Source organism: Struthio camelus, chromosome 1 (assembly GCF_040807025.1).
Source record: "Struthio camelus isolate bStrCam1 chromosome 1, bStrCam1.hap1, whole genome shotgun sequence".
Lineage (NCBI taxonomy): Eukaryota > Metazoa > Chordata > Aves > Struthioniformes > Struthionidae > Struthio > Struthio camelus.
Window position 1 is genome coordinate 135376294 of NC_090942.1, and position 25597 is coordinate 135401890.

Consider the following 25597-nt stretch of genomic DNA (forward strand, 5'->3'; position numbering starts at 1 on the left):
CACAGGACACTTACCCATTCATGTGAATAATGGTGTGTTGTGGTAATCTGTATATATTTTCATATTTGCTTTAGCACCAAACTTACCTTGCTGCTGTCTTGCATTACTTTAGCATTCATGAAAAATGAAAACCTGTTGTTCTTCTCTGTCAACTTGCTTAAAGCCTCTTTGTCTTCATTAAAGTTGTTAAGTCATGAAAAGTGAATGGTCTGGTCTTATTTGTAGAGATATTGTTGTACTAGATCTCGGTCGGCACACTGTATTCCTGATGGCATGCTGGATAGCACATAAGAGGCTCGCGGGATACAAAATCTCTTACATACCAACTCCTCCAGTACTTAGCTTCACTGTAGACATCTGAATAAAAAGGTTCGCTATTCAGAAGCGGCGGATACCTGCAGCTTTCCCTGAAGTCTGGACGAAGCTCTATCAGAAATGGTTGGTAAAATATGTATTAGTGCTCTACCTGAACCTGGCCGTAGCCTGGGGAGGCGTCAGTACAGGGGTATGGGTGTCGTTCAAGGATGCAGTAAGCTTGTCCAGCTGCATTCCTGTACTCTGTTATTGCACAGAAGAGATCAAATAAATGCAGGTCCTGTTGCTCTGGCGTCAGTGTTCCAGAAGATACCGTAAAATATTGCAACGTGATTCGGGTGAATGGGTGAAACCCGTTTTCTGTAGTTACGTTTTGTACATCTAAGACATTTACCAGTTGTAATATAAGGAAAGAGAAAGAGTTTATGGAGTATTGAGGTTAATTATTTAAAATTCTGCTATAAAAAAATGAAAATATAGAAGAGCAATATCGTTTTCCCAGGGGGAAAAGAAAAAATTATGTACTTAAGAGTCTTCAAAAGGGACTAGATTTAGTCTGGCGGTATTTTAGAGACACCTTTGCATTCGGTCCTTTTATTGTTAAAATGAAGATTGCACAGTCTCAGTCTGGCAAACATTTGCCTGTATGCCTAGCATTGAAATCAGAAGTAGTAAACAGGACTAACACTGCCTCTACATGTTTGCAGGCTTGGACCCAAGGCTTTTTAGAGCTTTTTGCCTTTTTAAGGCTAAAAAGGAGGATGAACTTAATTTAAACCAAGACAGAGACACTGACTCTGGAAAGTGCTGTTTATCGTGGCTGTCCCGGCACAGTCCACCCACTATTGGAAAATTGAGGTTTTGTGTTCTAGAAGCTGTAGCAGTGTTTCTCCTACAACTGTTATTCAAATAGCTGCTATGGCAGTTTTCACAGGTGGCGTGTGAGTAACAGGAAAGTAGCACCTATTATGTAAGCCGCTGCTTAGAAAAACGATCAGAACCCCCTTTGAAAAAATCAGCTCTTCAATTTTTAATCAGTTTCTTTCACTAATAATTTCGTGTTCTTAGAATTAGTAAAGGAACTCTTATTTCAAAACATTTTTAGCCTGATATCCTTAACAAGTTAAGCCTCAGTTTTTGTCTTTGCCTGCCTGCCTGTCTTGCTGTCCGCCTGTTCTTCCAGAATCTTTTGTTGCTTGACTTAAGCCAAAATAGATAAACACAAATCACGGATACCTGTGTTTCCACAAGCTCTGTGAAAATTAGCCTCTGAATTAGAGGTCTGTTAGGGTGCCAAAATTAGTGTTGCAGTTCAGCCGCTGACCACTGTGTTTGCTGGCTGTTGGCAAATAACACGGATCTGTGCATGGGCTGGCAGTCAGCCTGGTGTAGCTCTGGACTGGCCATAGCTTCTGCTGGCGCTCTGCTAGGAGGCGGGTGAAACAGAAGTAGATTAGGAGTGTACGGACAGGAGGTGAGGGTGTTTAGGCAAAGGAATAAGAAAGGGGAGGTTGGGGATATTGCAGCTATGGAGGTGTGGGGGACTCGGGCAGGAACAGAGCAGCAACTGAAGTGACTGTGCTGGGGGACAGAGTGGATCTGGCTGAGAGGTGGTACCTGATTTTAATCCATAGGCAATCAGGCTTCATTAACGCCAGTGCTCACAGGACAGCTTGCTGACCAGAGGGAATATTGTGACCTGGCATTTAGTTTGGAGCGGGCAAAGCTCGATTGCATCTAATAACCAAAACGTATAAAGGATGAGCTGATGGGTCACCAACAGCCCTCCTTCTGTTGCGTTGTGAATATTTTTGACAGCCCTTCCTTGATGCGTCCTTAACTATTTTGTCTTAGTACTTGAGCCCTCTCCATAAAAATCTTAGTTAGTAAGCAAGGTATTCCTTCTCTCTGCTTCTTAACTTCCTCCTGTTTTGAACTTAGGAATTTATTGTTGCTGCGTATTTTCAGACGTTTGCAAACAGCATACATTCACCTGCCTAATAGCGATAGAGTAACTTGATAGACTTGACTAGGCTTTAGCACACTTAATAGTCCCATCCAGGGAAAGAGTAGCATAATTGCTTCTACAGGTCCTTGAAATTTAAAAAAACCTTTGTGCAGGGCTAGCGTTTATTGTGATAGTGCAAAACAGTGCTGGAAATAATAGTACAGATCTGTCCTCAGCGTCTTAACACTGTGATGTTTGAGGCTGCTATAAATTTATTTCCGGAGTGAAGGCATGTGTGAAACCATGCTGGCAAGAGCCCGTCTGTTGACGTTACATGCCCTTCGTGGGTGGGACTAATTAAAAGGTGCTCTCAGCGTCCCTTTCCTCCCAGCTGCGCTATTCCCTTTTATGTTCCTTTTATGACTTTCTGATCTGTGTTATCTCTACAGTTTGTTGGTGTTCAGCTTGAAATATTTTCACATCAAAATTCCCTAATCTGATCTTGATCTGCTGTCTTTTTCAGTTCTTGATTAGCACTACAGGCATTTGATTGCATTAACAAACACTCTGAATGCATTCCCTTGTTGATCTTGGCTGTACACAATAAGCTACAGAATCATGTTACTCAACCCATTACTGTGATATGCCTACTAACAACATCAATTAATTTGGCCAAACTTTTGTTTTCAAGCCACTGTTTGCATGACTGCTTAATTTTCCTGTTCTGGGATGAGGATTGTGTCTCTGTGCACCTGGCAACCTCACATTTATCACTTGCAGAACTAAGCTTGATTTGCTTTGATTTTTGTTTCAGTGCGAAGCAGATTGAGGGATATAGTGGGAGCATCTACCAACTGGAGGTACAGTGTGCATTAAATGTATTTTACTTTATTTGTGAAATCCAGAGGGAGCTCAGAGTTGTGGTAGCGGAGATTAACAGTGTTCACTAGCTAGCTGGGGGAAAAAAGCGTCTGGCCAACGCTAAAAAATAATAACGCAAACTGAAGGTTTTTGAGTTCTTATTTTACCGCAGACTTCTGAGATTTCTCTAGCAGAAGATTTATCTTTAAAACCAAAGGAACAAAATGTATGCTCTTGATTCCCACAAAACTTTCCCATTTTGACACTCATGGAAGTTTAACAGCTGTAGAGTCTTACCAAAAATGTTATACTGCAGTCATCTCTTGGTTTGTCTATTGGGGGATCATCCGTGGGGCGGATTTGTCCTGCCCTGGATTCAGAGGCAATGGAGCTGGGTCTGCATGAAGCAGGCTGCATTATGAATGGCCTGGCAGCACCCATGTGGCTCTGTAAAATTGTCAGCTTTGAGTGTCTGTTCCCTAGTCAGAAGTCTCTCAGCATTTCTTTTCTCCACTATAACCTTATTGTGGCTGAATCTACATCTAATTTATATCATCCATGTTTCGGGTTATTTTACCTTCCCTCCATTATGTTGGATAAGCCAGAGCTGGCTGTAGTCCTCTGGCTGTTCACGGTTCTGAGTAAGTCAGTGTAACACTCTAGGGAAATTATGTATTGCAGATTGATTGGTTCCGTAGCTATTTTATTGACTGTTGATGTTCTTATGATTATCTTTGCTGAGCTATTGTTTCACACTGTGCACTGATAGGAAATGAGGAGAGAGGTGCCTGCATGCCTGGACTGAGTGTCTAATGTGTCCTGGCCTTCTGACTAGGTTTATCTGAGCAGTACTGTAGGCATACTAAAGAAAGTGCTTGAACCTGGGAAGCTTATTTTTGCCTAGTAACAAAGGAAGAGGGGACTTGAAATTTTCAGTAAGTCAGCTGACAAGCAATCTAAAGTTGATTTTAAAAAAGCCTTTTCTGCAGCCAAGAGTGCCTGAAAAGGAACCATGCTATATGGAAATACCCTCTGAAGATAGGAAACTCATAGAAGGCTTGGGTCAAATACAGTCTTTCCATCCATTTCTTCTCCCTCACTGCCCCCTGCCGTGAAAGGAGAGGAGACTGAAGCCAGGATCACCAGAGCAGTGTTTTTCTTCACAAGGGTACATCCCTTGTGCTGTATAAAATGCAGAATAATTGTGTTGGAAGTTGTTTGCACAGTATTACGTGCAATTATCATGAAGAAGTAAAGCTAGGGAGCCCATAGCTGGGCATACTTGAGAATGACAAGATTAATCTGTGGGAAAGTTTGGAAGACATTAGTCATGTGGATGTTGAGATCCCACTTTTGGGATGGAGTGACAAGGAAATGAAACGCATAGACCGAACAGCTAGTGCTTTAATAAACTGAGACCGCAGGATGACTAAGAGGACCCAGTGGAGTAGCTTGATAGGGATCTGGAAATGGGAAGTTAGACGTGGGCTGCGAAGGTCTGATGCACAAACATCTGGACTGCTGTGAGAGTAGGAAAGATAGAGGCTGGAGGAACACCTTGGGCCATTAAGTTTGCTAAAATGAAATTTTGGTTTATGATTTCTCTTATAAGTGTCAAGTGGCATTTTGCATTAAAAGAATAATCTGGCTTGTGCATTCTCTGTTTCTGTACTTACATGGTTAAGAATTAATCCATTCTCCTTTACTAATACAGTGCAGTGATTCTTACTACGAGTATGAGATATTTCTAAATAAAGCTATTGGATCTAGATTATGGAGTGGTTTGGCCTGTGTTGAAATCATTAGGAATAACACCCATACAAGTCCGCGTAAGCTGTAAAATTTGTCTGCAAGTACAATTTGATGGCAGATTCATAGGGTGATTTATACTAGACCTCACCATAGTCTAGGAAGAGTTTTGGCCATGTCATAAACAAAGAATATCATTTCTCAAAATACTTAGAGCAGTTATTAATTAATACCCAAGTGAGGGGTTGACTGGCATTGTAGTGTTGAAAAGTATTTATCTGTTGAAAAATGTAACTGCCTTGAGCCCAATATTTCTGTATATTAAAGAGAGTGCATTCTGAAGCTGCAGTGAAGAAGAACTCTGCTGTTGACCTCAGAGGAGCCAGGATGGGACTGGTGAAAACAGAATGTAGTTGGATTGTTACTGTTTGTTTATGCTTTTAGACAAAATTTTGATTTGATCTCTTGACTAATTTCTCTTAAACCTTTCACTGAAAGACCTTAGAAACAGATCTTTAATAAGGCGTAGAGATGCATCACCTTTGACTGCTTATTGTTCCTTGGTCATTTAGAATATTCCATGTCTATACAGCAGTTCACCTTCCAAAAAATACCTCTGGAGTAGGGAGCTATCATTTAATCTTCTCTGCAATATTATGTATTCATGTTGCTCAGATGATATTTTTTAAACAATAAAATACTCTTGAATTTGTCTGCTAAACCTCTGTGTTCTTTGATTATGGATTATTCACATTCTCCCCAAATTTATTAAACAGAAAAGAGGGAGTATAAATATGTGGCAGTTTGACTCCTTTGTACCTCTCCTCTACTGAAATAAAACCTAAGCCAAAAAAAGTCTTTGTCTTAAAATATGGCTAATATCCAGAATACATCAAAAATAAAAACTTTAAGACAAATTTCAGTTTTGGTGAAAAGGTTCTTTTCTGTGATTTTCTTATAGATTTTTTTTTTAATTGTCTCTGTTAAACACAGTGGCGCTCGAATCACCGTAATGCAGCATGCACCTCTGAATGAATGGCACATATCCACTACAATTTTAAAGTTGCTTGGTTACTTAGTGTTTAATGCCTTCTCTTGCTCTATGAAACTGATTAATCATCTTGTGTATTCTCTTGCTTTATACCTGAACTCTTGCATGTGTCACGCTCAGATTATTAGTGCTTTGTTGTTGATTCTAGGGATGCTATCAAATATTTGCCTCCTTCAATCAGGTTGCGCTGTTAAGGGAGGGAAGTTTCTAGAAGCAGGTGGGAGAAGGCGGGGCAGGGTTGTTACATGGCATAGATACCTCTGCAGGGAACAAACTGGGGTACTGGAAGGAGGTGAGGGTAAGTTTGCCCTCTCTCCCTTGTTCAAGCTGCAACCCCTGTGGACCTGGTGGCGCTGGAAGAGCAGCCTCTGAAAGGGTAGTGTTCCCTTTTCTGTATGGTTACTTTCCATAACTGCAGAGTAGTGAGAGGACTGGGTAGAAAGAGAGGGAAATATGTTCATTTTCCCATTCTTCCAGTTTGCTGGTCAACTATGTGCTGTATGAACTGATGCTGTAAAGGGAAAAGTCATCTGCAGGTGACAGCGAGTCTTGGCAGATGAGTTATCCCTCTGGTCAGTACTAGTCAGCATTATATGTCTCCTGTGCTTGAGGGAGATTGTAAGCTGGAAATCAGACCTATAAAATTGACGAGAAGAGTTGGGATATAGAAGCTGCGGAAGACATGAATATGCACAAAAATCTGTAGGTTAAATTATCTGTCATTGAAGTTTTTTAAACTATTTTGTTTTCAAGGGAAAATGTTTTGCTATCATTCAGTATTGGATAAATTTTGTTTCTCTCTTTAGTGCAAAGTATGTGCTTGCCACTCATAAAATAAAACTATTAAAAATTTTTCTGGAGTGTTCTTGCATGACATATCTCATTTTCACTTTTTTTTCAAGAAACACTTGCTGTGTCTTGCTATTTTTGTATCTTCTTTTCATTGTAGTAATCTTCACTGTGGCATCTTTTAGGTAGGGTTTCAGTTCTGTTGTCATAATTCAAACAGTGTGTTTCTTCTGTTACTAGGGATCATGTGCAAGCAATGCAGGAAAGAAAAGCTCTTCATACTTTACTGGCAAAACGGCAGGAAGATCTGCCTCCTAGGAGAATGAAAGATAGCTACTTGGAAGTTGTCCTACCTCTAGGAAGTCAACCTGAAATAAGAGAAAAGTATCTGAATGTGCACAACAGTGTAAGGTAACAAAGGAAGTATGTTATATGTACAGAAAAGTGTTAACTTTCATTTATTATCAGTGTAGGTATTTAATTGTCAAAAAACATATCTTACAGGTTTGGAAGAATTCTTGAAGATCTTGACAGTTTAGGAGGTAAGCATCTCTCTCTTGAAATGAATGCAGGAATAATGCAGACAAAGTGAGTTTGAGTAGTATTTGGGATAATACAATATTTCCTCAGAGATAGTATCACATCAAAGTGCTATCTCTAAGGGAGGAAAAAAAGAAAAGATACTGATGCTGAAAGAAAGGTGATAAAGAACAACCAGAAGCAAAATAGTTCCTTATAGCTTCAGCTTCTTGCTTCTGTCCGGTTTTTAAAGGACGAGTTACAAGAATAGCTTATTGAGAAATGCACCTAGACTGAGAGTCTGCACTGAGCTCTAAGTCAGAGAGAATTTGCATAGGGAGCTATTTCAAATTAAATCAGATGATTTTTCTCTTAAAAAAAAAAAACAAACAGGTGATAGTGAGGGGAAGGTTCTTTATTTTACTATTCCCCCTGGAGGAGAAAGAAGAGAGTATAGCGTGGAGAGAATTTATCCATTGTGACCAAATAAAACTAGTATAGATTCTTGGGGTTTGTTTTGGAATTCGTGTTAAGGGTAGAAGCAGAAACCACTCACTTGTTTCATGAGTTAGCTTTCTTAATCCTTTTCTCCCTGGTTCATTTATTCATGGTGTTTAAAAGTTCTTTGCCTTTTGTTTTCCAGCTAAAGTAAGTGCTAGGTTGTTAATATAACCTGGGGAAGTTTTTCTCTTACAATGTCACAAGATGATTTCTGTTTTGATCAAAGTTCTGTAACTGGTGGGGAGCGTTTTGGTGGAGGTTTTTGACAAAAAATTAAACGCTCATTAAAGGAAAGCTCCAAATGGAAAGTGCCTATCGGTTTCTCTGACAGAAAAGAAAGACCTTTTAGTGGTCCGGATGTCCGAAATTGAGGAAGGCAGAGAAACGAGTGAATGCATGTCGCATATCCGTCTGGGACAGATGAAATAGCTAGGTTATTTATATTCCTTTCAGGGATGTGAAAGATATTGCCTTCCAGTTCCCGTCCTGAATTAGGAAAGGAATCTTGAAACTATTGGCTACCCTCTTCTAGTAAATGAGATGAGCCTGGTTTTTTTTTTTTTTCTCTGCCTTGCTCATCTTCCCTGTAGATCTGTGAAGATCTTAGATTTTTCTGATACAGCGCAGAATGTCTTTGTTTTTGTTTTTACTCCTATTTGACTTCAGTCAGTTCCGCTGCGGATGTGTCAGTTTGGGTTAATCCTAACTGTGATCTTGACAGACATGCTACATCAAGATGTGACTGACTTCTAATTATTTGTCCATGGCAATAGAAGTCTGATAAATCCAATTCTGACTCTTACTAAATTGTATTAATAGGTGTAACAGTTTTTAGAATGGTGACTTTAGCAATTGTGGGGAAGAAGTATCTCACATTTGTTGGAAGGATCTCTCTCCTCTCTGCGAACAAATACTTTTTTTGATTACAGAAATCTATATTGAGTGAAAATCACATGAGTAGTAGACAATGTCTTTGCAGCATAGGAGTACTTTAAGGAGTTTGTTTACTTGGATGTACTCTTGTGAGCAGAGCTAAAATAATTTAAGTAGTGGTTTAGCTAGTAGAAATTATAGTGTGATAAATAGCTGGCTATGCTTTCGTGCCTATAAGCCACACCTTATTTAATCTGCACCTCTTTAAAGGAATCGGTATTTGAAAATAAGTCCTAAGAAAACATGTATACTTGGACAACCTGCATAAAATCAGAGTAGACGATAGGAAGGGAATGAAGGATCTGAGACAAGTGGGCCACAGGGATAAAGGGAAGAGATTAAATGGGATAGGGAGTCTAGGAGCAATGGGGTGAGGTAAGGTGCTGAGCTTAGTTTCCCTCTGTGGTGAGTAAATACGCGTATAGCCTAGACAGCTGCTGAATCACAGTTTTCTTTATAGCAATCCCATGAGGTACACACATGAAAACATGGAATTCATCTGCGTCCCTACAGGCTGTTATTTCAGTTTCTCCTTTGCAGGTACCTCCCATTATGTTTCACAGGGATGGCTTTGATAATGCTTTACTAACGTTTTGTTAAAATACAGGAGAACTGAAAGCTGACTCCATTTTTCATCTCTCCATAGTTCTTATTTGCTACACTCACACAAAGCAGGAAGCACAGCCAAGGTCTCCCTTATCAATCGTTACAGCCCTCGTGGATAAAATCAGTAAGTGGCAATTTGATCAGTATAAATGATTTCATCTGGTGGTCTGAATCCCTAGTCTTTCCACAGCTACTGCTTTCCCACGGTTCTTACTGAGGGTTTCTTCTTCCCTCTCCTGTTTAGTTCTCTTTGTATTGTTTTGGCTTCCAGTTCTTAAGTACTGTGGCTTTTCTGGAAGGGGGTGAGGACGGAAGAGGGCTTTGTAGATGCTTTCCTAGCATTTCAGGTTTTCCTTCCTTTCAAAACGTGAGTTTTTATGCTTCCTGCACGTCTGTGTTTGGTGTTGTATTAGCAAGTGAGTCTCTTACCTTCATTCCTGAATGCTGTTTCTTGTGATGGAGTTAGGCCTTGCTTACGTCACGTGTTCTGCTGAGCGTCTCTGTGGGTCTGCCATCCGCCTGCCACCTGCATGCCTCCTTCTTCCTCCTGTTCTAGAGCGCAGTCTCTTGCAATGGTTATCCTTTTCTGGGTTGTCTTTCTGTGCGTTGTCACTTACAGAAAGCAAAGGTGCCACTCACGTTTAATACAGAAAGACTGGCTCCTCTGTCTCCAGTAACCTCTAATGTTTATCTTTTAGATTTGTGCAAAAAGATTATATATCCAGACGGTGACATCAAATTCACAGGCAATGTTTCCTGGGTTGGCAGGACCTCAATGGAAGTGAAGATGCACATGCTGCAGGTTAGTTCCTGTGACTTCTCTCCATCCTGTGACGGTCAAGCTTTATATTCTGAGGTGCTTCAGATAGGATTCTGTACCATGACGTCTAAATTGCATTTTCTAGGATAACTTCCTTGAAGGGCTTGAAACAGCTCTAGTGTTTCAAGAGCAAGGTGAGCGCTGATGGTCTAGGATCAGCAAGAGCCTTCGTTGTTAATTTTTCTGTCGTTTATTTAGAGTAACGCAGATACAGTATAAACACTTAAGTGATATTACTGGCTATAATTCAGGTAAACACTCAGCTAAACATTTTCTGATTCAGTTTGTCTCCTTGAATGAAGTCTGTAATTTAGAAGGTAAGGTTACACCTTTGTTGTCTGAATTCCTCTTAGTGCTGGCTTTAGTGGCAATTTGGTATTAACAACAAGTTGTTGTTGTGGCATTTCTCAGAATAAAGGATAAGAGGATAATTTTAGAATGAGTACGATGGTTTTTCTAATGGAAACTAGTAATTAGCATTTCTGTGCTTAGTACTTACGTTGCAGAATTCCAGAAACTAGAGTTTTAAGTTTTGTTCTTTCTTTGCCTTGGCTCTATTGTGAGAGAGCTCAGAAGGGACAGTAGAATGTCAAAGTGAACAGGTTTACAGTGTGATTGCGTGGTTGATGTCCACTGGATAGCTTGCTAGGCGCTTTCATGATGTTAAGAGTTTAAAAGTGTAACGGTTTCCTGTCTCTTTTAGCTACATGATGGTGACTACAGCCCGGTATTAGATGCAACCTTTGTCATGGTGGCCCGGGATCCAGAAAACAAACGGTAATTTGTAGGACGGGGGAATACTGTTCAGACTCCTGCTCTGGTGAAAATGGCAAACGTGATCGCTTGTTATGTATGTATAGAAACTGTATAGCGTGAGCAGTTACAGATAAATGACACACTTGATGTTTTCCCTTGGCCAAACGTCCCTCTAATTTCTAATTACTTTTCTGGGGCAAGCTTCAGAGCATTGCATTCAGCAGTTAAATGACACAAGGAGTTGCTGCTAGTCTTGGGATGTGACCCTTTTCTTTAGTAGATTTATCCCTGTGTTTGAATGACTGGCCTGATGAACATGGAAGTGAATGAGTTAGCTAGAAACTCACCTGCATTCTGTAGTACTAGTTAGAGCTGATAAGTTTCCTGTCCTAAGGAGCAGAAAGATTGAGCCTGAATGGTTCAGTAATCTTCGAGTGAAAAATGTCTTTAATTCCTTAATAGAAAATGGTAGAATGACTCTTGTCAGCCTAAAGCTTGCTATGTAAATAACATGGGATTGGTAAGTATTTTCACAGAATTACAAAAAACAATTACCTTATTTTTCTGGTTTCACTCTAATGCCTAGTCATTAAACAAACAAGCTGCTCAGTTTCAGTGTTGGTTTACATGATTCCAGCACTAGTAAAAATCAGCTATAATTCTTTCCTTCCTACAAAGAGCCTGCAAAAGTCATAAACCATTTTCTTCTTCTAAGTAGTTTAAATAATTGTTTGTATTTAATGAAGAGGGGTGTATTTGATGAAGGGTTTTTTAGTTAACCTAATTATTTATTCCTTATAATGGTAATCGTAGTTATTAGTTTGGTTTCCTTCAGGTTTATGAAATATTTTTAGCTCCCGTTAACATAGCATTCATGCCCAATATACTTTAAAAGAACTTTATCTTTCTGATACCCATTTTGAGGAAGCAGACTTATTTTGCAAAAAAATAATTATATCAAATTTGATGTAATTATATGCTAGCAGACTGACTAATGGAGCAAAACAAACGATGACAGCTCCAAGCAACTCTCCGAGGCAGTGTTCTTACTCTGCTTTACAAATGGGCAGCTGAGGGCGTGTCTCTGTGGAGGTACGTCATAGATAAAAACTTCAGTGCCTGTTCCCCAAGCCAGATGGACAAAAGCCAGCTGCGTTGTGGAAGGCTTCTATCCATGTATGCAGGGTATTTTGGGCTGGGTAAAGACCTTGCAGAGAGGTACAAGATAACTTAGATAAGAGTACAGCTCTTCCGAACAAACGGTGTCTCTGCCCGCTTCTTGTCAGCGACTTAAATAAAGGTTCAGGGCTAGACGTGAATTGTTCAGCAGGTTTGCATGTTTGTGTGTGTGTATATATGTGTGTGTACACACACGCACACCCCCCCACACATCCCCCTATATATGTGTGTATATGCATATGTGTATATATGTGTGTGTGGATATATATGTTTTTGTTCTGAGCACTCCTATAAATAGCTAAAATACAAAAATAGCATGTGGAAATTATGGGGACGAAGGGCTCTTGAAAATAAGCAGCTGCCTTGCCTTGTGAAAAGAATCAAATTTTATGTAATTATGCTAGAGTGGATTTATTTGTACAGTAAAATAAACATATGAATTGAGACTCCAGGCAGCCTCATATCATCTTCTTTGATCAAAGTGTTTACATGTGGTAAACAGCTTTTGGCTGTGGATAAGGCTGTCATGGGAATGTTTAGATTATAAGAACACTTGCTGCCTAAAGCACTGCGCGCTCTATTCCAGAAATAATTTTGTTTTGCCGTTTATGTTTTGTATATCTATTTTAGACTGTTCTAGATCATCCCATCTTCATTTGTGATGTTTCTTAATAGCTTTCTGCTTGAGTGATGTTCAATGTAATCTATAGGTATGGTTTTGTTTTTTTAAGAAGAACAGATGCATTGGTTACTCTTTATTAATGATACTAGATAGTGGCAGGATCTCTTACCTGCCTCTTCAGAATTCAAGTTAATGTGATATTCAGTTGGCAGCAGCCACGTTATGAAATAACATAGCTATTTCTAAGATATGATCTGAAGTCTGTCTTTTCATCTTGTAAGCAAAAATGCTATAACGTGATATTTATAGGACAAATTCTGGTAAAGTTTGTAACTTAAAAAAATTCCTATCCGTAGGCCAGCATTTGTTAATCAACTAATTCCTGAGAGCCCTGAGGAAGAAGAAATCTTCAAGCAAGGGGAATGTATGTCATATTTCCTGGCAGTATGACAATCTGACTCAGCTTCAACTTAGTAGCTGCAAAGTAGACTTTAGAAGTTCTGTTGCTAATAGATGCTCCTAATTTGTTTAAAATTAGATTTTTATTGTGTCTCTCACGTGTCCGTATGGAGAAGAGATGGAAAAGAGAGCATTTAAAAGCTTAATACCACATTCGTGCAAACTCTTTGGCTAAGCTGACGGGCAGGGGCACTTCTGGTGTACTCGGCACCCTGGACTTCTGTTTCCAGGGTGCTCACTCCGCTTCAGTCCTGACTGCGGCGTGGGCTGTCCTGATGTTCTGGGCAATGGATTGGCCCCGAGGTGGGCCTGCTGGAGTGCCTCACTGCTCCTTCCCTATCTGGGTGGCTGTGTTCCCTTTCGAAGGGAACTCAGGCATAGGGGAAAAGTGTGTACCATCTTCCTTTGTTTCAAACTGGAATTTTAAAGCAGGGAGTTAAATTTAACAGAAAAGTGCAAGATTGTATAAACTGAGCAACAGATCTTTTAAAGTTTCAATCAGTGTGGCGTAGGGTAATGAGTTTTAGCATAAATTTGCATTCTTGTACCATTGGAAAACCTATGGAAGTTTGTATGTTCTGTAGGGTTTTTTGTTTGATATGTTTTTTGCACTTTAGGGGGGGGTATTTAAGTGCCCTGTTGGAGGGTTGGGTGGAGATCGCAGTATATGCACAGGGGGTCTTCATCACATTGGGGTGTAACAGTGGACTTCCAGCTTATTTTTAATTTGATGTGGTCAATTCTAACAGCCAGTTTGCTGTTTGAGTCTAAGTCTAGCGCTGTGGGAGTGGGAATCTTATCTTTTAACTTGCAGGAAAATGAAATGAAAAGAGACAAATGATTCCAGGTTAAAATCTGCAGAGCCAAGTGAAATGTTTTTGTCTTTGAACTCTGATAAGCTTTTTTTTTTTTTTTTGTTTAGTGAACAAGACAAGGAGGATTGATTTCAGCACTGCTTCCTTACTGAAGATGGCTCCCACAGCAGAAGAAAGAAACATTGTTCATGACATATTCCTTAATACGTTGGACACAAGGCAAGAAAGGGAGGGGTGGAGGAGAACTGAAGTCTTGGGAAAGGGAGTAGTAACGTGCCTTTTGAGTTGGAGAGCAGACATTTTGTTTTCCCATTTCGACATTTAAACTCTTGGGTGCTCTCCTTGAAACACAGGTACAAAGTTTAATGTGACATGCATGCCTCTCAAAAGTATCTTCCGTCGTCCAAGAATGTTAGCTGTGCAAGGATGATAAAAGTGACAGAGTTAGCACAACGAGCTTCTGAGCAATCTGTTTGGAATAACCTTCAGAAAGAAGGTTAATGATGTTTAAGTGGACAAGGGAATGGAATTCTTTTGCAGCCTTGTGACTTGCAACCACGCAAGAGTTTTCTGCTGTGATAGCTAGAAAAACCTGTGAGGGCAGGAATTGGCCATGTTTTGACCAAGTAACCTTGCAATGTGTTTTAAATATAACACTTGACAATGTTTTTTGAGGGACAGACATACATAGTGTTGACATACTTCTCTGGCTGACGTTTCTGTGAAATGTTCTAGTGCCAGTGGTGGCAGAGTAATGCTAATGACATTAGTGTACTATTGTACGTGTGGATAATTTATAATTTCTTTAACTTAACGTAGTTGATTTTTCAAAGCTGTTTACCAAAGTAAGACATGCCTTCCACTGGAATTAGCAAATGTATTTTGTTCATGCTCTCTCTGGGTTTGAAAACCTCAAAGTGTCTGCCTGTTTGAGGTTGAGTTAATCTGCTAGTTCATTGTCTGCTTTTAATTCATGTTATGACTTAAACGGTGCAAGGCTTTTCTGGAAAAGTAAGCATGTGCTTTGTGGATGTGGTTCATCTCTTCTTTCATTCACTTTTCACAAGTTGAAAGTGTTCACGTAAGCGTGAACATTAGCAGAAGTATTTGAAAGATCAGGAGCACAGGCTATATGATTACAGTAAAAAATCCAAGTATCTCTAGATAAGACTTGAAGGTCTGTTGGAATAGCTTTCAGTGGTAGCATTTCTGTTTTTTTTTTAGTTCCACATTTCCTATTTGTGCATTTTTGACTTGCTGAATTCTGCTAATGTGGGTTATTAAGTTTATTGCCTCCTCCATAGGACAGTAAGTTTCCGGAGTCGTGTATTACCACCCAATTCAATGTGGATGGAAGATGCAAAGCTGAAGAGCCTACAGATTTGCCACCCTCAGGTATTTTGAAATATATTAATGAATTACAAAAGCAATTACTGAATTAAGAATTGTCTTTTAAGACTAGTGAATCCTTTATTGTGTTTAGGTTCTTCTGTCCTCTTTTTCTATTTAGACCTGAGTTTCTGTTGCCATTTTGGTATTATCTATATAGATTAATACTGAAAATTAGAAGATTTTTCCCTGCCTCCTTTTATTATTAGAGTACTCATTTTGGATACAGAAATTCTTTTGCAATGTGTTTAAATTGGGCTTCTGGTTGATGACACAATTTTGAGTTTTGATCTTATGTTGTCAAATGAGTCAGATGAGCTCCTAGTAAGTAAACTTGCTGCAGCCATTTAGCCTTTTGTATATATAGATTTCGGTAGCTCTCTATATATTCAGATGCTGGGTGTTCTGTTAAATCCTGTGAACAAAAGTGCAGATTACTAGGCAGAATTCAACACAATATTTTGGGAAGAGTTTGTGTGATATAGCAGTTTGCTGATTGTATTCTTACATGCAGGAGCGGAACATCTTCAATAGGATCTTTGGGGGTTTTCTCATGAGGAAAGCATTTGAACTGGGATGGGCAACTGCTTGCAGCTGTGGGTGAGTGGCAGACTTGCAATGTTTACATAATCCAGAACATAACACGGTGCATGCATACGTAGGTCAGAAAAACAAGGTAACCAACCTAAGTTTGAATAGAAAATACCCAGGTGTCTGACTGAATGTGGCAGGACACAGCAATATTTTGCTTGGACAGTGCACCTGTCATTTTTACAAGGAGATTTTTGTCTTGCTCCTTGGAGCTTGGTTTTTAAGCGTTGCATGTAAGGATACAAAATATACGTCCTTTTTGTTTTGTCTTTCCAAGCTACTGAGATTGACTTCTAAAGATGCATTTTCTTTCTAAATGTATGAAATGAACATTCGAACAGATACTACATCTTCTCATTACCTGCACAAGAGTAATGGTTTCTGAACTTCTAAAAAGTGCATGTTCTTAGAAAATGTGACTGAGGTCATCACCCAGCAAAGATCTGTGTACAACTTTAATGGTGAGCAGGTGAGCATGTGCATAGCCTGATTGAAAGATGAGTGTTTTTTGTGAGTGCTTGGAAGACTGAGGCCTAAAGGAGTGTGTCCTTGTATGCGTATAAGAAAGGTTTCTTCCAGTTATTTTTGTCTAGGGTGATGGCATAATTCTTCAGCAATTCCTGTGGCCTGTATTTAATTGAGACTTATTTTTTTTAAAAAACCCTCATTAAAAGGCCGACAGTGAAATCCAGTTCAGTTTCTCCAAGTACCCTAGTTATTCTTGAGAGCAATTTTATGTTTTTCTTGCTCAGGGGTTCCAGACCTTTTATCGTATCTGTTGATGATATCATGTTTCAGAGGCCAGTTGAGGTTGGATCCTTACTACTGCTTTCTGCCCAGGTAGGAGTTGATTTCTTTTTGAAGAACAGAAGAACTTACCCTTCATATTGTCACTGCTAATCACTGATGATGAGCAGTGCATTGTGAGAGAGAAAGACTTTTCTTGTTAAACAGTGAAACAAAGCCTGTTTCTGTTTTCCAGGGCCAGTGATGAATTACTAATTGTACTTCCTGTCTTAACTGTGTAGGTTTGTTACACGGAAAAAAACTATATCCAGGTTCGAGTACACAGTGAGGTTTATGATGCAGATACCAGAGAGCACCACACAACCAATATCTTCCATTTTACATTTATATCAGAAAAGGAGGTCCCACGGGTTGTCCCTAAAACGTATGGAGGCAAGTATCCAATTAATGCATTTTTGTTACGACTCTGGAAAAGAAGACTTTCTTTCTTTCTGTTGGAACATAATGAAATGCTGTTCATTTTAATAGATGAACTATTGGCATGTGAATAATTTAACAGCATTTCATGGCAAAGCATATGTATTGTATGCTTTGATGACACAACATATGCGTTTTGGATTGCTCTTTAATCTTGTCACTCTGTGTAGTTGCCCCTTATTGATACTTTGATACTAAGTTACTAATGTATTATCTCTTTTCTTCACATTATTTCAGAGTCCATGTTGTATTTAGATGGGAAGAGACACTTTGCTGCAACCATGAAAGAAATCTGAGGCACTGAATGCGCATCAACAGTGTAGCAGCATGCGGTCTTTGAAAGGCAGCTGTCGCCAGAGATGACTACCAGACAGATGCCTGCAGTACCAAAAAAAAAAAAAAAAAAAAAAGAGTTCCTTTTTAGCACTATTTATGTATTTGCCTATAAGTGGATTTCTTATTCTCTGCTACGAGCATTTTTTTTTAGAAATCTACTTTGACGCAGCAACTCTTTTAGGAAAAAAGTCTGAAAAAATACCATCTTAAACTTTAGAAAGCTTCTGTCTGTCTGCTTTGAGAGATCTCATTACCACCTTTGCTGTCTTGTCACCATCTGCCTTATTTCCCTTGATAGTTCCCTGTTGTGCTTCACTGATAAGAGAAGTTCTATCAGAAGAATATGGGCAATAAGTATATAAACACAGGTGAAGCCGTTTGACAAACATTCTTGTGTAAATTAGGTTTAGGTTTTTTTTTTTTTTTTATCAAAGACACAAGCATCTGAACAGCAGCAGAAGCTCACAAATGATTAGCGTGTGCACACAATATTAGTTTGTGCCATATACAAGCAGGCATTTTTCCATCATCTGGGATTTTACAGGGTTGTTGCAGCTTCTATTTTGGATGGTTTCCTGTTCCCTTGGGAGTAGACTATTTTTTTGTAATGAAATCAAATGGCCAGAAGGGCTGTTCTGGCATTCTGTTTGCATACAGCCAGTCCTGCTAGCCTCTTCTAAAAACTTTTTTTTTCTTTGCTATAACTGCAAGTGTGTTCCTGAATGAATTGTTCCTGATGATCTGTAGAGCAGAGATCTGACGGAGATTGGGAAAGGACGTTGTGGAGCGGAACAGTTCGGTTTGTTTGGGGTTGGGAGCAGAGAAGGGAAAACGCTATTAAAATCGTTAATGGTTGTATTTGATTGATGCAGGAGTCAGGAGTCCAGAGAATCTGTGTTGAGCAGCTCCCAAGTCAGCTGCTGAAAGGCAAGAGAACTGTTACTCCCCTGTGGGGGAATAGCTATACCACCCCTATATGGGGGTAGACTCTGCTGGACTATGAGTATTGCAGTGCTTTAGAGGTTGTGAAGTTTATTTGTGAAGGACAGCCACGATCACAAAATTGGATCTCTGATACCTTCAAATCAAGACTGATGTCCTGTGTGATCAAGACACCCAAACAGGAGTAGCTGGGCTCAGCGGTAGGTTAAATGCATGAACTATCATGTCTTACAGTGCAGGGAAATAAACTCAGCTGTCCCTTGGAGGTTTAAAATCTCCAAAATGGGGAAGCAGCAGGTAGATTTGGTGTGACTCAGCAAAGATGCATGAAACAGGTTGATAAAGTAAAGCAATGTGATGAGATTTAATTTCAAAGTAGGAAAATTTGAAAAATTCATGATTAGGACCAGCTTTTTCTGGTGCTGGAATGATAGTGTGAAGTTCATGGCTCGTAAAAACCGATTGCCGTTCATGGAAGGGGAATGAGCGTTCTGTCAATCGGCATGTTATGCATTGGCCTTTCCTTTCTAAGATTCTCCTGCATGTGTATTTATGAGTTAAGCAGCTTTCCAGTAGAGAAACAGTGGTGTTACCTGATACAGATTGGATTGATGCATTGCAGTAATAGTATGCTCCCTGCTCTTTATAGAGAGTTCCTTGCTTCAGCCACACTCCATTGCAGATGCAGCTGTATGATCTTATAATCCTTTTCTTTAACGGTTATGGAACTGTGGGTATGTATGATGTGTGCATTTTCTGTTTTCCTCCTCTTCGTACTCTCAAACTCTTTGGAAGCTGAACATATTTGATCACACAAATAAAGAACTGAAATTCTATCCCGGCTTCTTCCCCCCTTGCTTGTATGCGTGATTGTGGGGTATTCAAAATAATCAGTAAAGCAGGAAGTTGAGATCTGTTTCAGAACTACCTATTACTTCTGACTATATAGTTTCTTAGCATTGGCCCAGTGGTCCTACATGGATCACTTTTGCATAAAAATTAAGTGGATACCAAATTCTTCCTCTGCTGCCTTTTCAGTTATATTTAAATATGAATTTATCATAATTTCTGAAGTTAGCCTTTGGAAAGGGGTTGGAGAGGAGGAAAAGAAATAAGAGTGGGGAGGAAAGCATGACATAAAACCTCCTGGACACAGTGAAGAAAATGAATCCAGCAAACGAAGATGCTTAAAAGGATGTGTGTTTTCAAAGTTTGTGATGTCTTAAGAATGTATGACAATCACAGTTAACTATAGAAATGTACTTACAGCCATACAGAATATGTGTGTGTGTATATACATATATATAATAGAAAAACTATGTAAAATTATGTATAGTAATAAAAAGAAAGACATAGAATATGTGCTCATGTATTTTTAATCTTGGAAGGTAACTCCAAGCTGGCTCCCTCTTTGAGTATAGGCTAAGTGTACCTGTGTTTGGGGGATGTTGTTTGTACATCTCTGTGTGCTTTCTTGAGTGAGATAAAATTAGTTTAACTTAAATTTCACGTTCAGAATTAAAATATTTTGACATAGGAATTATTATTGGGTTTATATTGCAACTTAATGACCAGCCCCTCACTACTATAGGTAACTAACCGTTGCCACACAAAGCTAAATGTATTAATAGAAAATCTTTTTGTTTATAGCTGACATATCTGGGTAACTGGCTGTGGCTCTGCAGTGGAAAGTAAATGTTTTTGTGCCCATCATGTCTTGGACTACAGCAAGGAAGGGGGAATTCAGCAGCTGGTTTGCCTCCCCCAACCCTCTCAGTTAGCGATGATATATAAGGAGAATTCTGTGAGATTAGGTGAGCTAAGTGCCCTCTAAAGTGCTTTGTTTTAGATATCTTTATTTTTCTGTGTTTAAAAAAAAATGACTTAATAAAAAAAAACCGTAACAACTTTTGGTAATCCCTCCTCAAAATTCTCATGATTCTTTTGCAGCTAAGTAGCCGTGTTCAGCATTGTAGGATTAAACTTGCTGAAACTGTGACAGCACTGGCCAGTGAGTGAGGGTTTTAGTGCATCTAAGATTACTGCGTGTTTCATTGGTTATACTGTATGTTCACGTCATTCTTTGTCAGTATCTGCTGTTAACAGACTTTGATTGCTGGTCCTCCTCCGAACAGATTTTAAACTGGGGGTGTGAGATACTATTTCATCTTGGCCTAGGGCCTACCTAACAGGAAAAGAAATATTCACAATTTCATGAAAGGGTTGACAAGGAAGTAACACAACACACTTTGCTCCAGGGTTAGTGATGTGATAAACTGTGAAGCTTTGGATTGTTGATAATGTAGTTGCTTTAGTTCAGAGTAGAAAGACTGTATTAGATTTTTCCCAACACCAGCTTGCTCCAATATGCGTGTTAGTGTCTTCTAACTGTGAAGAAGGGTGGTTTGTGATTTAAGTAGTTGACTAGACTTTGATGGGGAGGGGTGTGCATTTGTTCTTGCCCTGGCACTGACTTTGTGCATAAGCTTGGGCAAGTTACTTGGGCCTGAAACCAATAAATGCTCCCAGTGCCTGCAATAGGAAGTAAGCAGTGTCTGCAGTTTGCAGTTGTGCTTGGAAAACTCGCTGGGTTCCTGTGTCTGTGATGATGCCTGGGGGCTTGGAGAGGCAGGAGCACATGCCCAGGGCTGGCCTGGCCTGAGCCCCAGCAGGGACACAGGACTTGGGCGGTTCTTACTGTCTCAGCTGGCCCAGGATGGGGGCAGACTGAGTCTGTGCACAGGGCTGGTGACAGCTGTTGTTGAAGGCATAGTTGGAGGAGGTCATAATGATGATACCTGCATATAAAATAAACTGCTTCTTGCTCTGACCACAGGGCGCCCCGTGTCCCAGCAGGGCGTCCTAACCAGGAGGCTGGAGGCTCTTCTGGGCAGAGACTCCTGCTTACTTTATCTTCTGTTACATAGCAGAAATGGGAGACCTTTGGAGCAATGGACCAGGGGTCTGGGGGCTGGTTCTCGGGGCACTCAGTAAGGACAGAGTTACGCGTTCTGGTCCCTCCTTACATGGTAGCTCCTTTATTTTTATCTGGTAACTGTTCAGTAAAAAAATGCAGTCTTGCAGCTGGGACCAGATCCCCCTCTCTGAGCCCTGTGCTTTTTGTCTTCTCCAGATTTAAATACTGCTTAAAGCAAGCTTCTTATTACAGGCAACACAAATAAATTAGCCTCAGGGCTCTGCCAGCCTCAGGCAGAGCGGGCTGGATGGGGAGCTGGAGGCAGAAGCTTCTCAGTGTCTTGGCATGTGGTTTGGGCACCATCTGCCGGTGTTTTGGGGTAAGATAGCTTTGTTGGAGTGCTAGCCCCAAAGGGCTTCCTCCAACAGGTAGAACTCGGAGAGTTCTTGGTAGACTTGGAGAGGTGGCTTTCACCTCCAGATATCACTGCTTTTTAAAGCTTCTCTTTTACAGCTGTGACAGTGGTCCAAAGGGTGAGCTGCTTGCTCAAAACAGCAGAGGAAGCTGAAGGCAGAGAGTCTCATTGCTAGCAGTTATTTGCTTTCCAGGAGTTCTTTGTTCACCTCAAACATGCCTTCCACAATACACGTTAAGGGACCTCATTGCTGAAGAGTTTGTCAGATCTAAGTGGTCACCATGGAATGGAAAAGCCTTTAGCCTGGTCGTTTGGGCTCGGAAGAGGGCTTTTATCGTGACTGGAAGAAGTTGGAACCCTGGAAATTGGGCTTTTTTGTCTTTTGAGAAGACAAGTTCAAAATGGCAGTTTGATGCATCTGTGTTTCATGCACTTCCAAGAGAGGCCTGTAAATACTTCCCGGGGTTTCGGAAGCGGAGTTTTATTGCGGTTCAATTCCTCCACTATTTCAAATCTCCAAAGACGAGTACTTGAAGAACAGACCACTCTATCTTTTGTTTAGTTACCATTTTGTAAGTGACCATTGCAGATGGCATTGCCCAGTCTGAGTTTGTCTGCGGCTGATGTGATGTGGATCAGTATTTTCAAATCAGCTGTTGGAAGTCAGGTTCTTACATTCAGCTCCGTGCACCAAAATTTGTGAAAGGTTCGTATTTCAGGCAGTGCTATGGATATCCACTGCAGTGTGGGCTTCTGTGAGGATTGCTGGTGGGTGCTCTTTACTTTAGGAGATAATGTCACTTTTATTTGTTGCCTAAAGTTTTAGGATTTTAATTTTTGTCCTGCTGGTGCTTATTTGAACATGTTGTTCCTTCACCTGTGCATAAAACACATCCAGGTATGTGAACAAGGCCACGGAAGCCCCTAATTCAAGCAATAGGCAAGCACTAGTAATGTGCACATAGAAGAGGTGAGTGTGTTTCTATTACTGCCTCAGTGTTTCATTATTGCTATGAATATGAATTAATTTCATCTGGTTAATTGAAACTTGTATTTATCTTTGTCAACCGTGGACAGTATGTGTTACTGAAGTATTCATCTTGCCTCTTGTCTCCCAGCGGCTCTCCTTCAGCTCAGACCTATTTTATGGCTCAGACCTATTTATATGGGCTTAATATAAAAGAAAGAATTTGAGACAGGAACTAGAAGGAAAATTGCAACAATCTGTTAATTAAAACACAGAAGGGCAAAACAAATCCGTAAACGCCTATGCTTGCTGTATGATCCTATTCAAGATTGTGGTTACTATTAGACTCTGATTTTGGAATTAATTTGTTCTTGCTGGGTTTTGCTGGAAAATCTCAAACCTGACGTGCACTGATTATATAAAATAATTAAACAGCCACCTAAGCATCTGAAGTAGCTATCACCATCATCACCAAAGTTATGTTATCAATTCATTGCTATTTTATTGGGTTTATCAGGTATATACATGTCCAGGAAGGGCAGAGAATATGATCTGTCCAGCAAAAGTAAGAAAAGTAAGAATAGAGCCCTATACTTTCAAGAGCTTTATTTGCTCTGTTTGTGTAAAGTTAGTTTCTAGTCCTACTTTCTATCATTCCTTACTTGACTTTTCCCTAGAGGAAGGGGAAACAAAAACGCAAGGAAGCGCTGTACTGTTTACATCTGCTAATCAGGCTGCTACCTGATGGAGGGTATTACAAAAATCAGCTGATGCCATTAAATGGTACATGGTATCCAAGGGTACTCTGAAACCAAGCCTGCCTGGGAAGTTCTAGAGCAAGAGAAGGGCTGTAGCTTTAGGTGACGAAGGTGGTGATAGGCTAGATCCTCAGCTTGGCTTTTTTGTTTATTTGTTTGTACTTCTGCAGATCTTAATGATGATCCCAATACCATAGACTTCAACCTTTTTTTCCCTGAAGTTTCCAATCTCTTCTTTCATTCCAGGTTCTCATCTTCCCTCTTATGGTTTTCCACTCTTTCCTGGAGGCAGTGTGTAACTGAGCTTCTGCCTTTGTTTCCACCACTCCCCCACTCTTACATCTCTCTCCTCAAACACCAGTACTTTTGTATTTTTCATCCAGCCTTCTCCTTCCTAAACTTCCCTTTCAGCATATCCAAATCTCTCGAACCTCATTCTGTCTTTCCATAGAAATAATCTTTCCGTTCAAATATATACCGTGGCCTGGAGACTCAGGTCTTTGCTTAAGGACTGCTTCCTTAAGACTTTTTATTCCTATTGAACTACTTTTTTTAAAAAAAGAATTCCTTAGTCATTCCTTATCATATGCATTTAGAGGGCTAAGCCCTTTAAATCTGGCACAGCTATGCAGCTGTACACCTAAATCTGCTTTCAGAAGTGTGTCGACTGTATCAGTCTTTCCAGTCAGATAAGTGTTCTCAGTCCTGTTTTCCTTTTTCAGCTTGGGATAGGTAGAGCTTTCAGTGCCTACTTTAGTTTGATGCTGTTGCTGTACCTGCTGTAGTGGTGCAGCCTCTGGTTCTATTGCTCTTAACTTCTGCCTGGCTCAGCAAGGAGCAGTACGCTGGAATATATTCAAAATAGGGGTGATAACTCATCCCTCTCTCTATATATAATGTCTCATTTGCTGGCTTAGTAGAACAAATGTCCTTGCTGCTAGGAGAGTACCAGGTGTGAATGAGTTACCTGTCTGGAAAGGCAGGCAGAGTTAAGTACTTGTACTGTATTGCTGAACAAGAACACAGAGCTATTTGTAAGAGAGGTACATAGGTTAGGTTTGTTTTGTGCCCTGGGCTGCTTATGAATATCCATGGAGTAGCTGGGCTTGCATTAGTCACGCTGGAGTTGTTTGGAGCTGTTTATCTGAACGTTCTCTTTGATGTTTTTTGTTGTTGTTGTTGTTGTTTTAAGGTTGATAAAGGCTGTAGACAAAATCCTGAGTAAAATTCAAGGTGCTGATTTACAGCCCAGTTATGTGAGAAACTGGCTCTCTTACATGCAGCCTTCTGGTATTTGAGTTTCCGGGCCTGGAGCAGTGCATTACCAGCTTCTGGCATTCCATCTTCCAGGTACTCATTTTGCCTCCATTGCGCTCTGGCTGAAATCAGGTGTTACTCTCCCCACATCTCTCAGACAGAGGTAAATTATCATCAAGGCTCTTACATCTGGGGTTAGTGGAGTTGTGCTTGCTGCAGCAGTAGTTCTGCGGGCCATATACATGCTCTGAGCTATCATTTGAATTGGAGTTGAAGCAAAAATCAAGCAGTAGCCTCTATCCTCAACCTGCAGCTACTAATCTCAAGAGCTGCTCATTACTCACTGAAGTTTACACAATCAAGTAACTTTACAGGGAAAAAATGCATCTGTTGATCTAGTTCTGCAGAACTATGCTGAAGCATCTACATACAGGGAAGGTGGTATATGAACTGGTGGGGTAAGCAGGAACGGAGTTCTCCATGCATGGTGTCCTGGAGTGGTAACTAGTGATACTGGATGGGAGCAGGGAGGAAGTGTCATCTGTGGCCTTTTCAAGGATCAGGGCACAGCAATCTTGGTGAAGGGCTGACACCGATTTCTGGTATCAGGCACTGTTTTTCCAGTTGCATCAACTGTAGAGTATTATGTTAATAAGAGGGAGAGGTGGAAAGGGCAAGAAAAGTCATTCTTATAAAAGGGATCTCCAGTGAAGGAAAGGATTAAGCATGTCTTAGAAGGTGATGTTATCCCTTGAAAGAAGAAATTCATGTACATGAGCCACAAAAGTTTCTGATGGCCACTGGACATGTCACTAATAACCTTGGGAAAGACGATTACTCCTTTAAAACTAGGAGCCATGGTAACGTGGAGCAGCACA

At 40.2% G+C, this 25597-nt stretch overlaps 1 protein-coding gene across 5 annotated transcripts in view; it reads left to right on the plus strand.

The window, feature by feature from the left end:
- Positions 1–19763, plus strand: part of ACOT9 (acyl-CoA thioesterase 9) — a 29852-nt gene extending 10089 nt beyond the window's left edge. For 2 of the 5 annotated variants that reach the window (XM_068917800.1, XM_068917779.1), the window contains exons 3-16: positions 6–32; positions 3078–3123; positions 6954–7124; positions 7218–7255; positions 9313–9396; positions 9971–10074; positions 10796–10869; positions 13006–13073; positions 14031–14142; positions 15228–15318; positions 15827–15912; positions 16656–16743; positions 16932–17082; positions 17365–19763. In XM_068917800.1, coding sequence (XP_068773901.1) covers positions 6–32; positions 3078–3123; positions 6954–7124; positions 7218–7255; positions 9313–9396; positions 9971–10074; positions 10796–10869; positions 13006–13073; positions 14031–14142; positions 15228–15318; positions 15827–15912; positions 16656–16743; positions 16932–17082; positions 17365–17423 — 1199 coding nt within the window. In that variant the 3' untranslated portion in view covers positions 17424–19763. Of the gene's footprint in view, positions 1–5; positions 33–225; positions 439–3077; positions 3124–6953; positions 7125–7217; positions 7256–9312; positions 9397–9970; positions 10075–10795; positions 10870–13005; positions 13074–14030; positions 14143–15227; positions 15319–15826; positions 15913–16655; positions 16744–16931; positions 17083–17364 lie in introns of all 5 variants that reach the window. The other 3 variants (XM_068917818.1, XM_068917789.1, XM_068917809.1) reach the window with 3 other exon arrangements.
- Positions 19764–25597: the final 5834 nt, after the last annotated feature.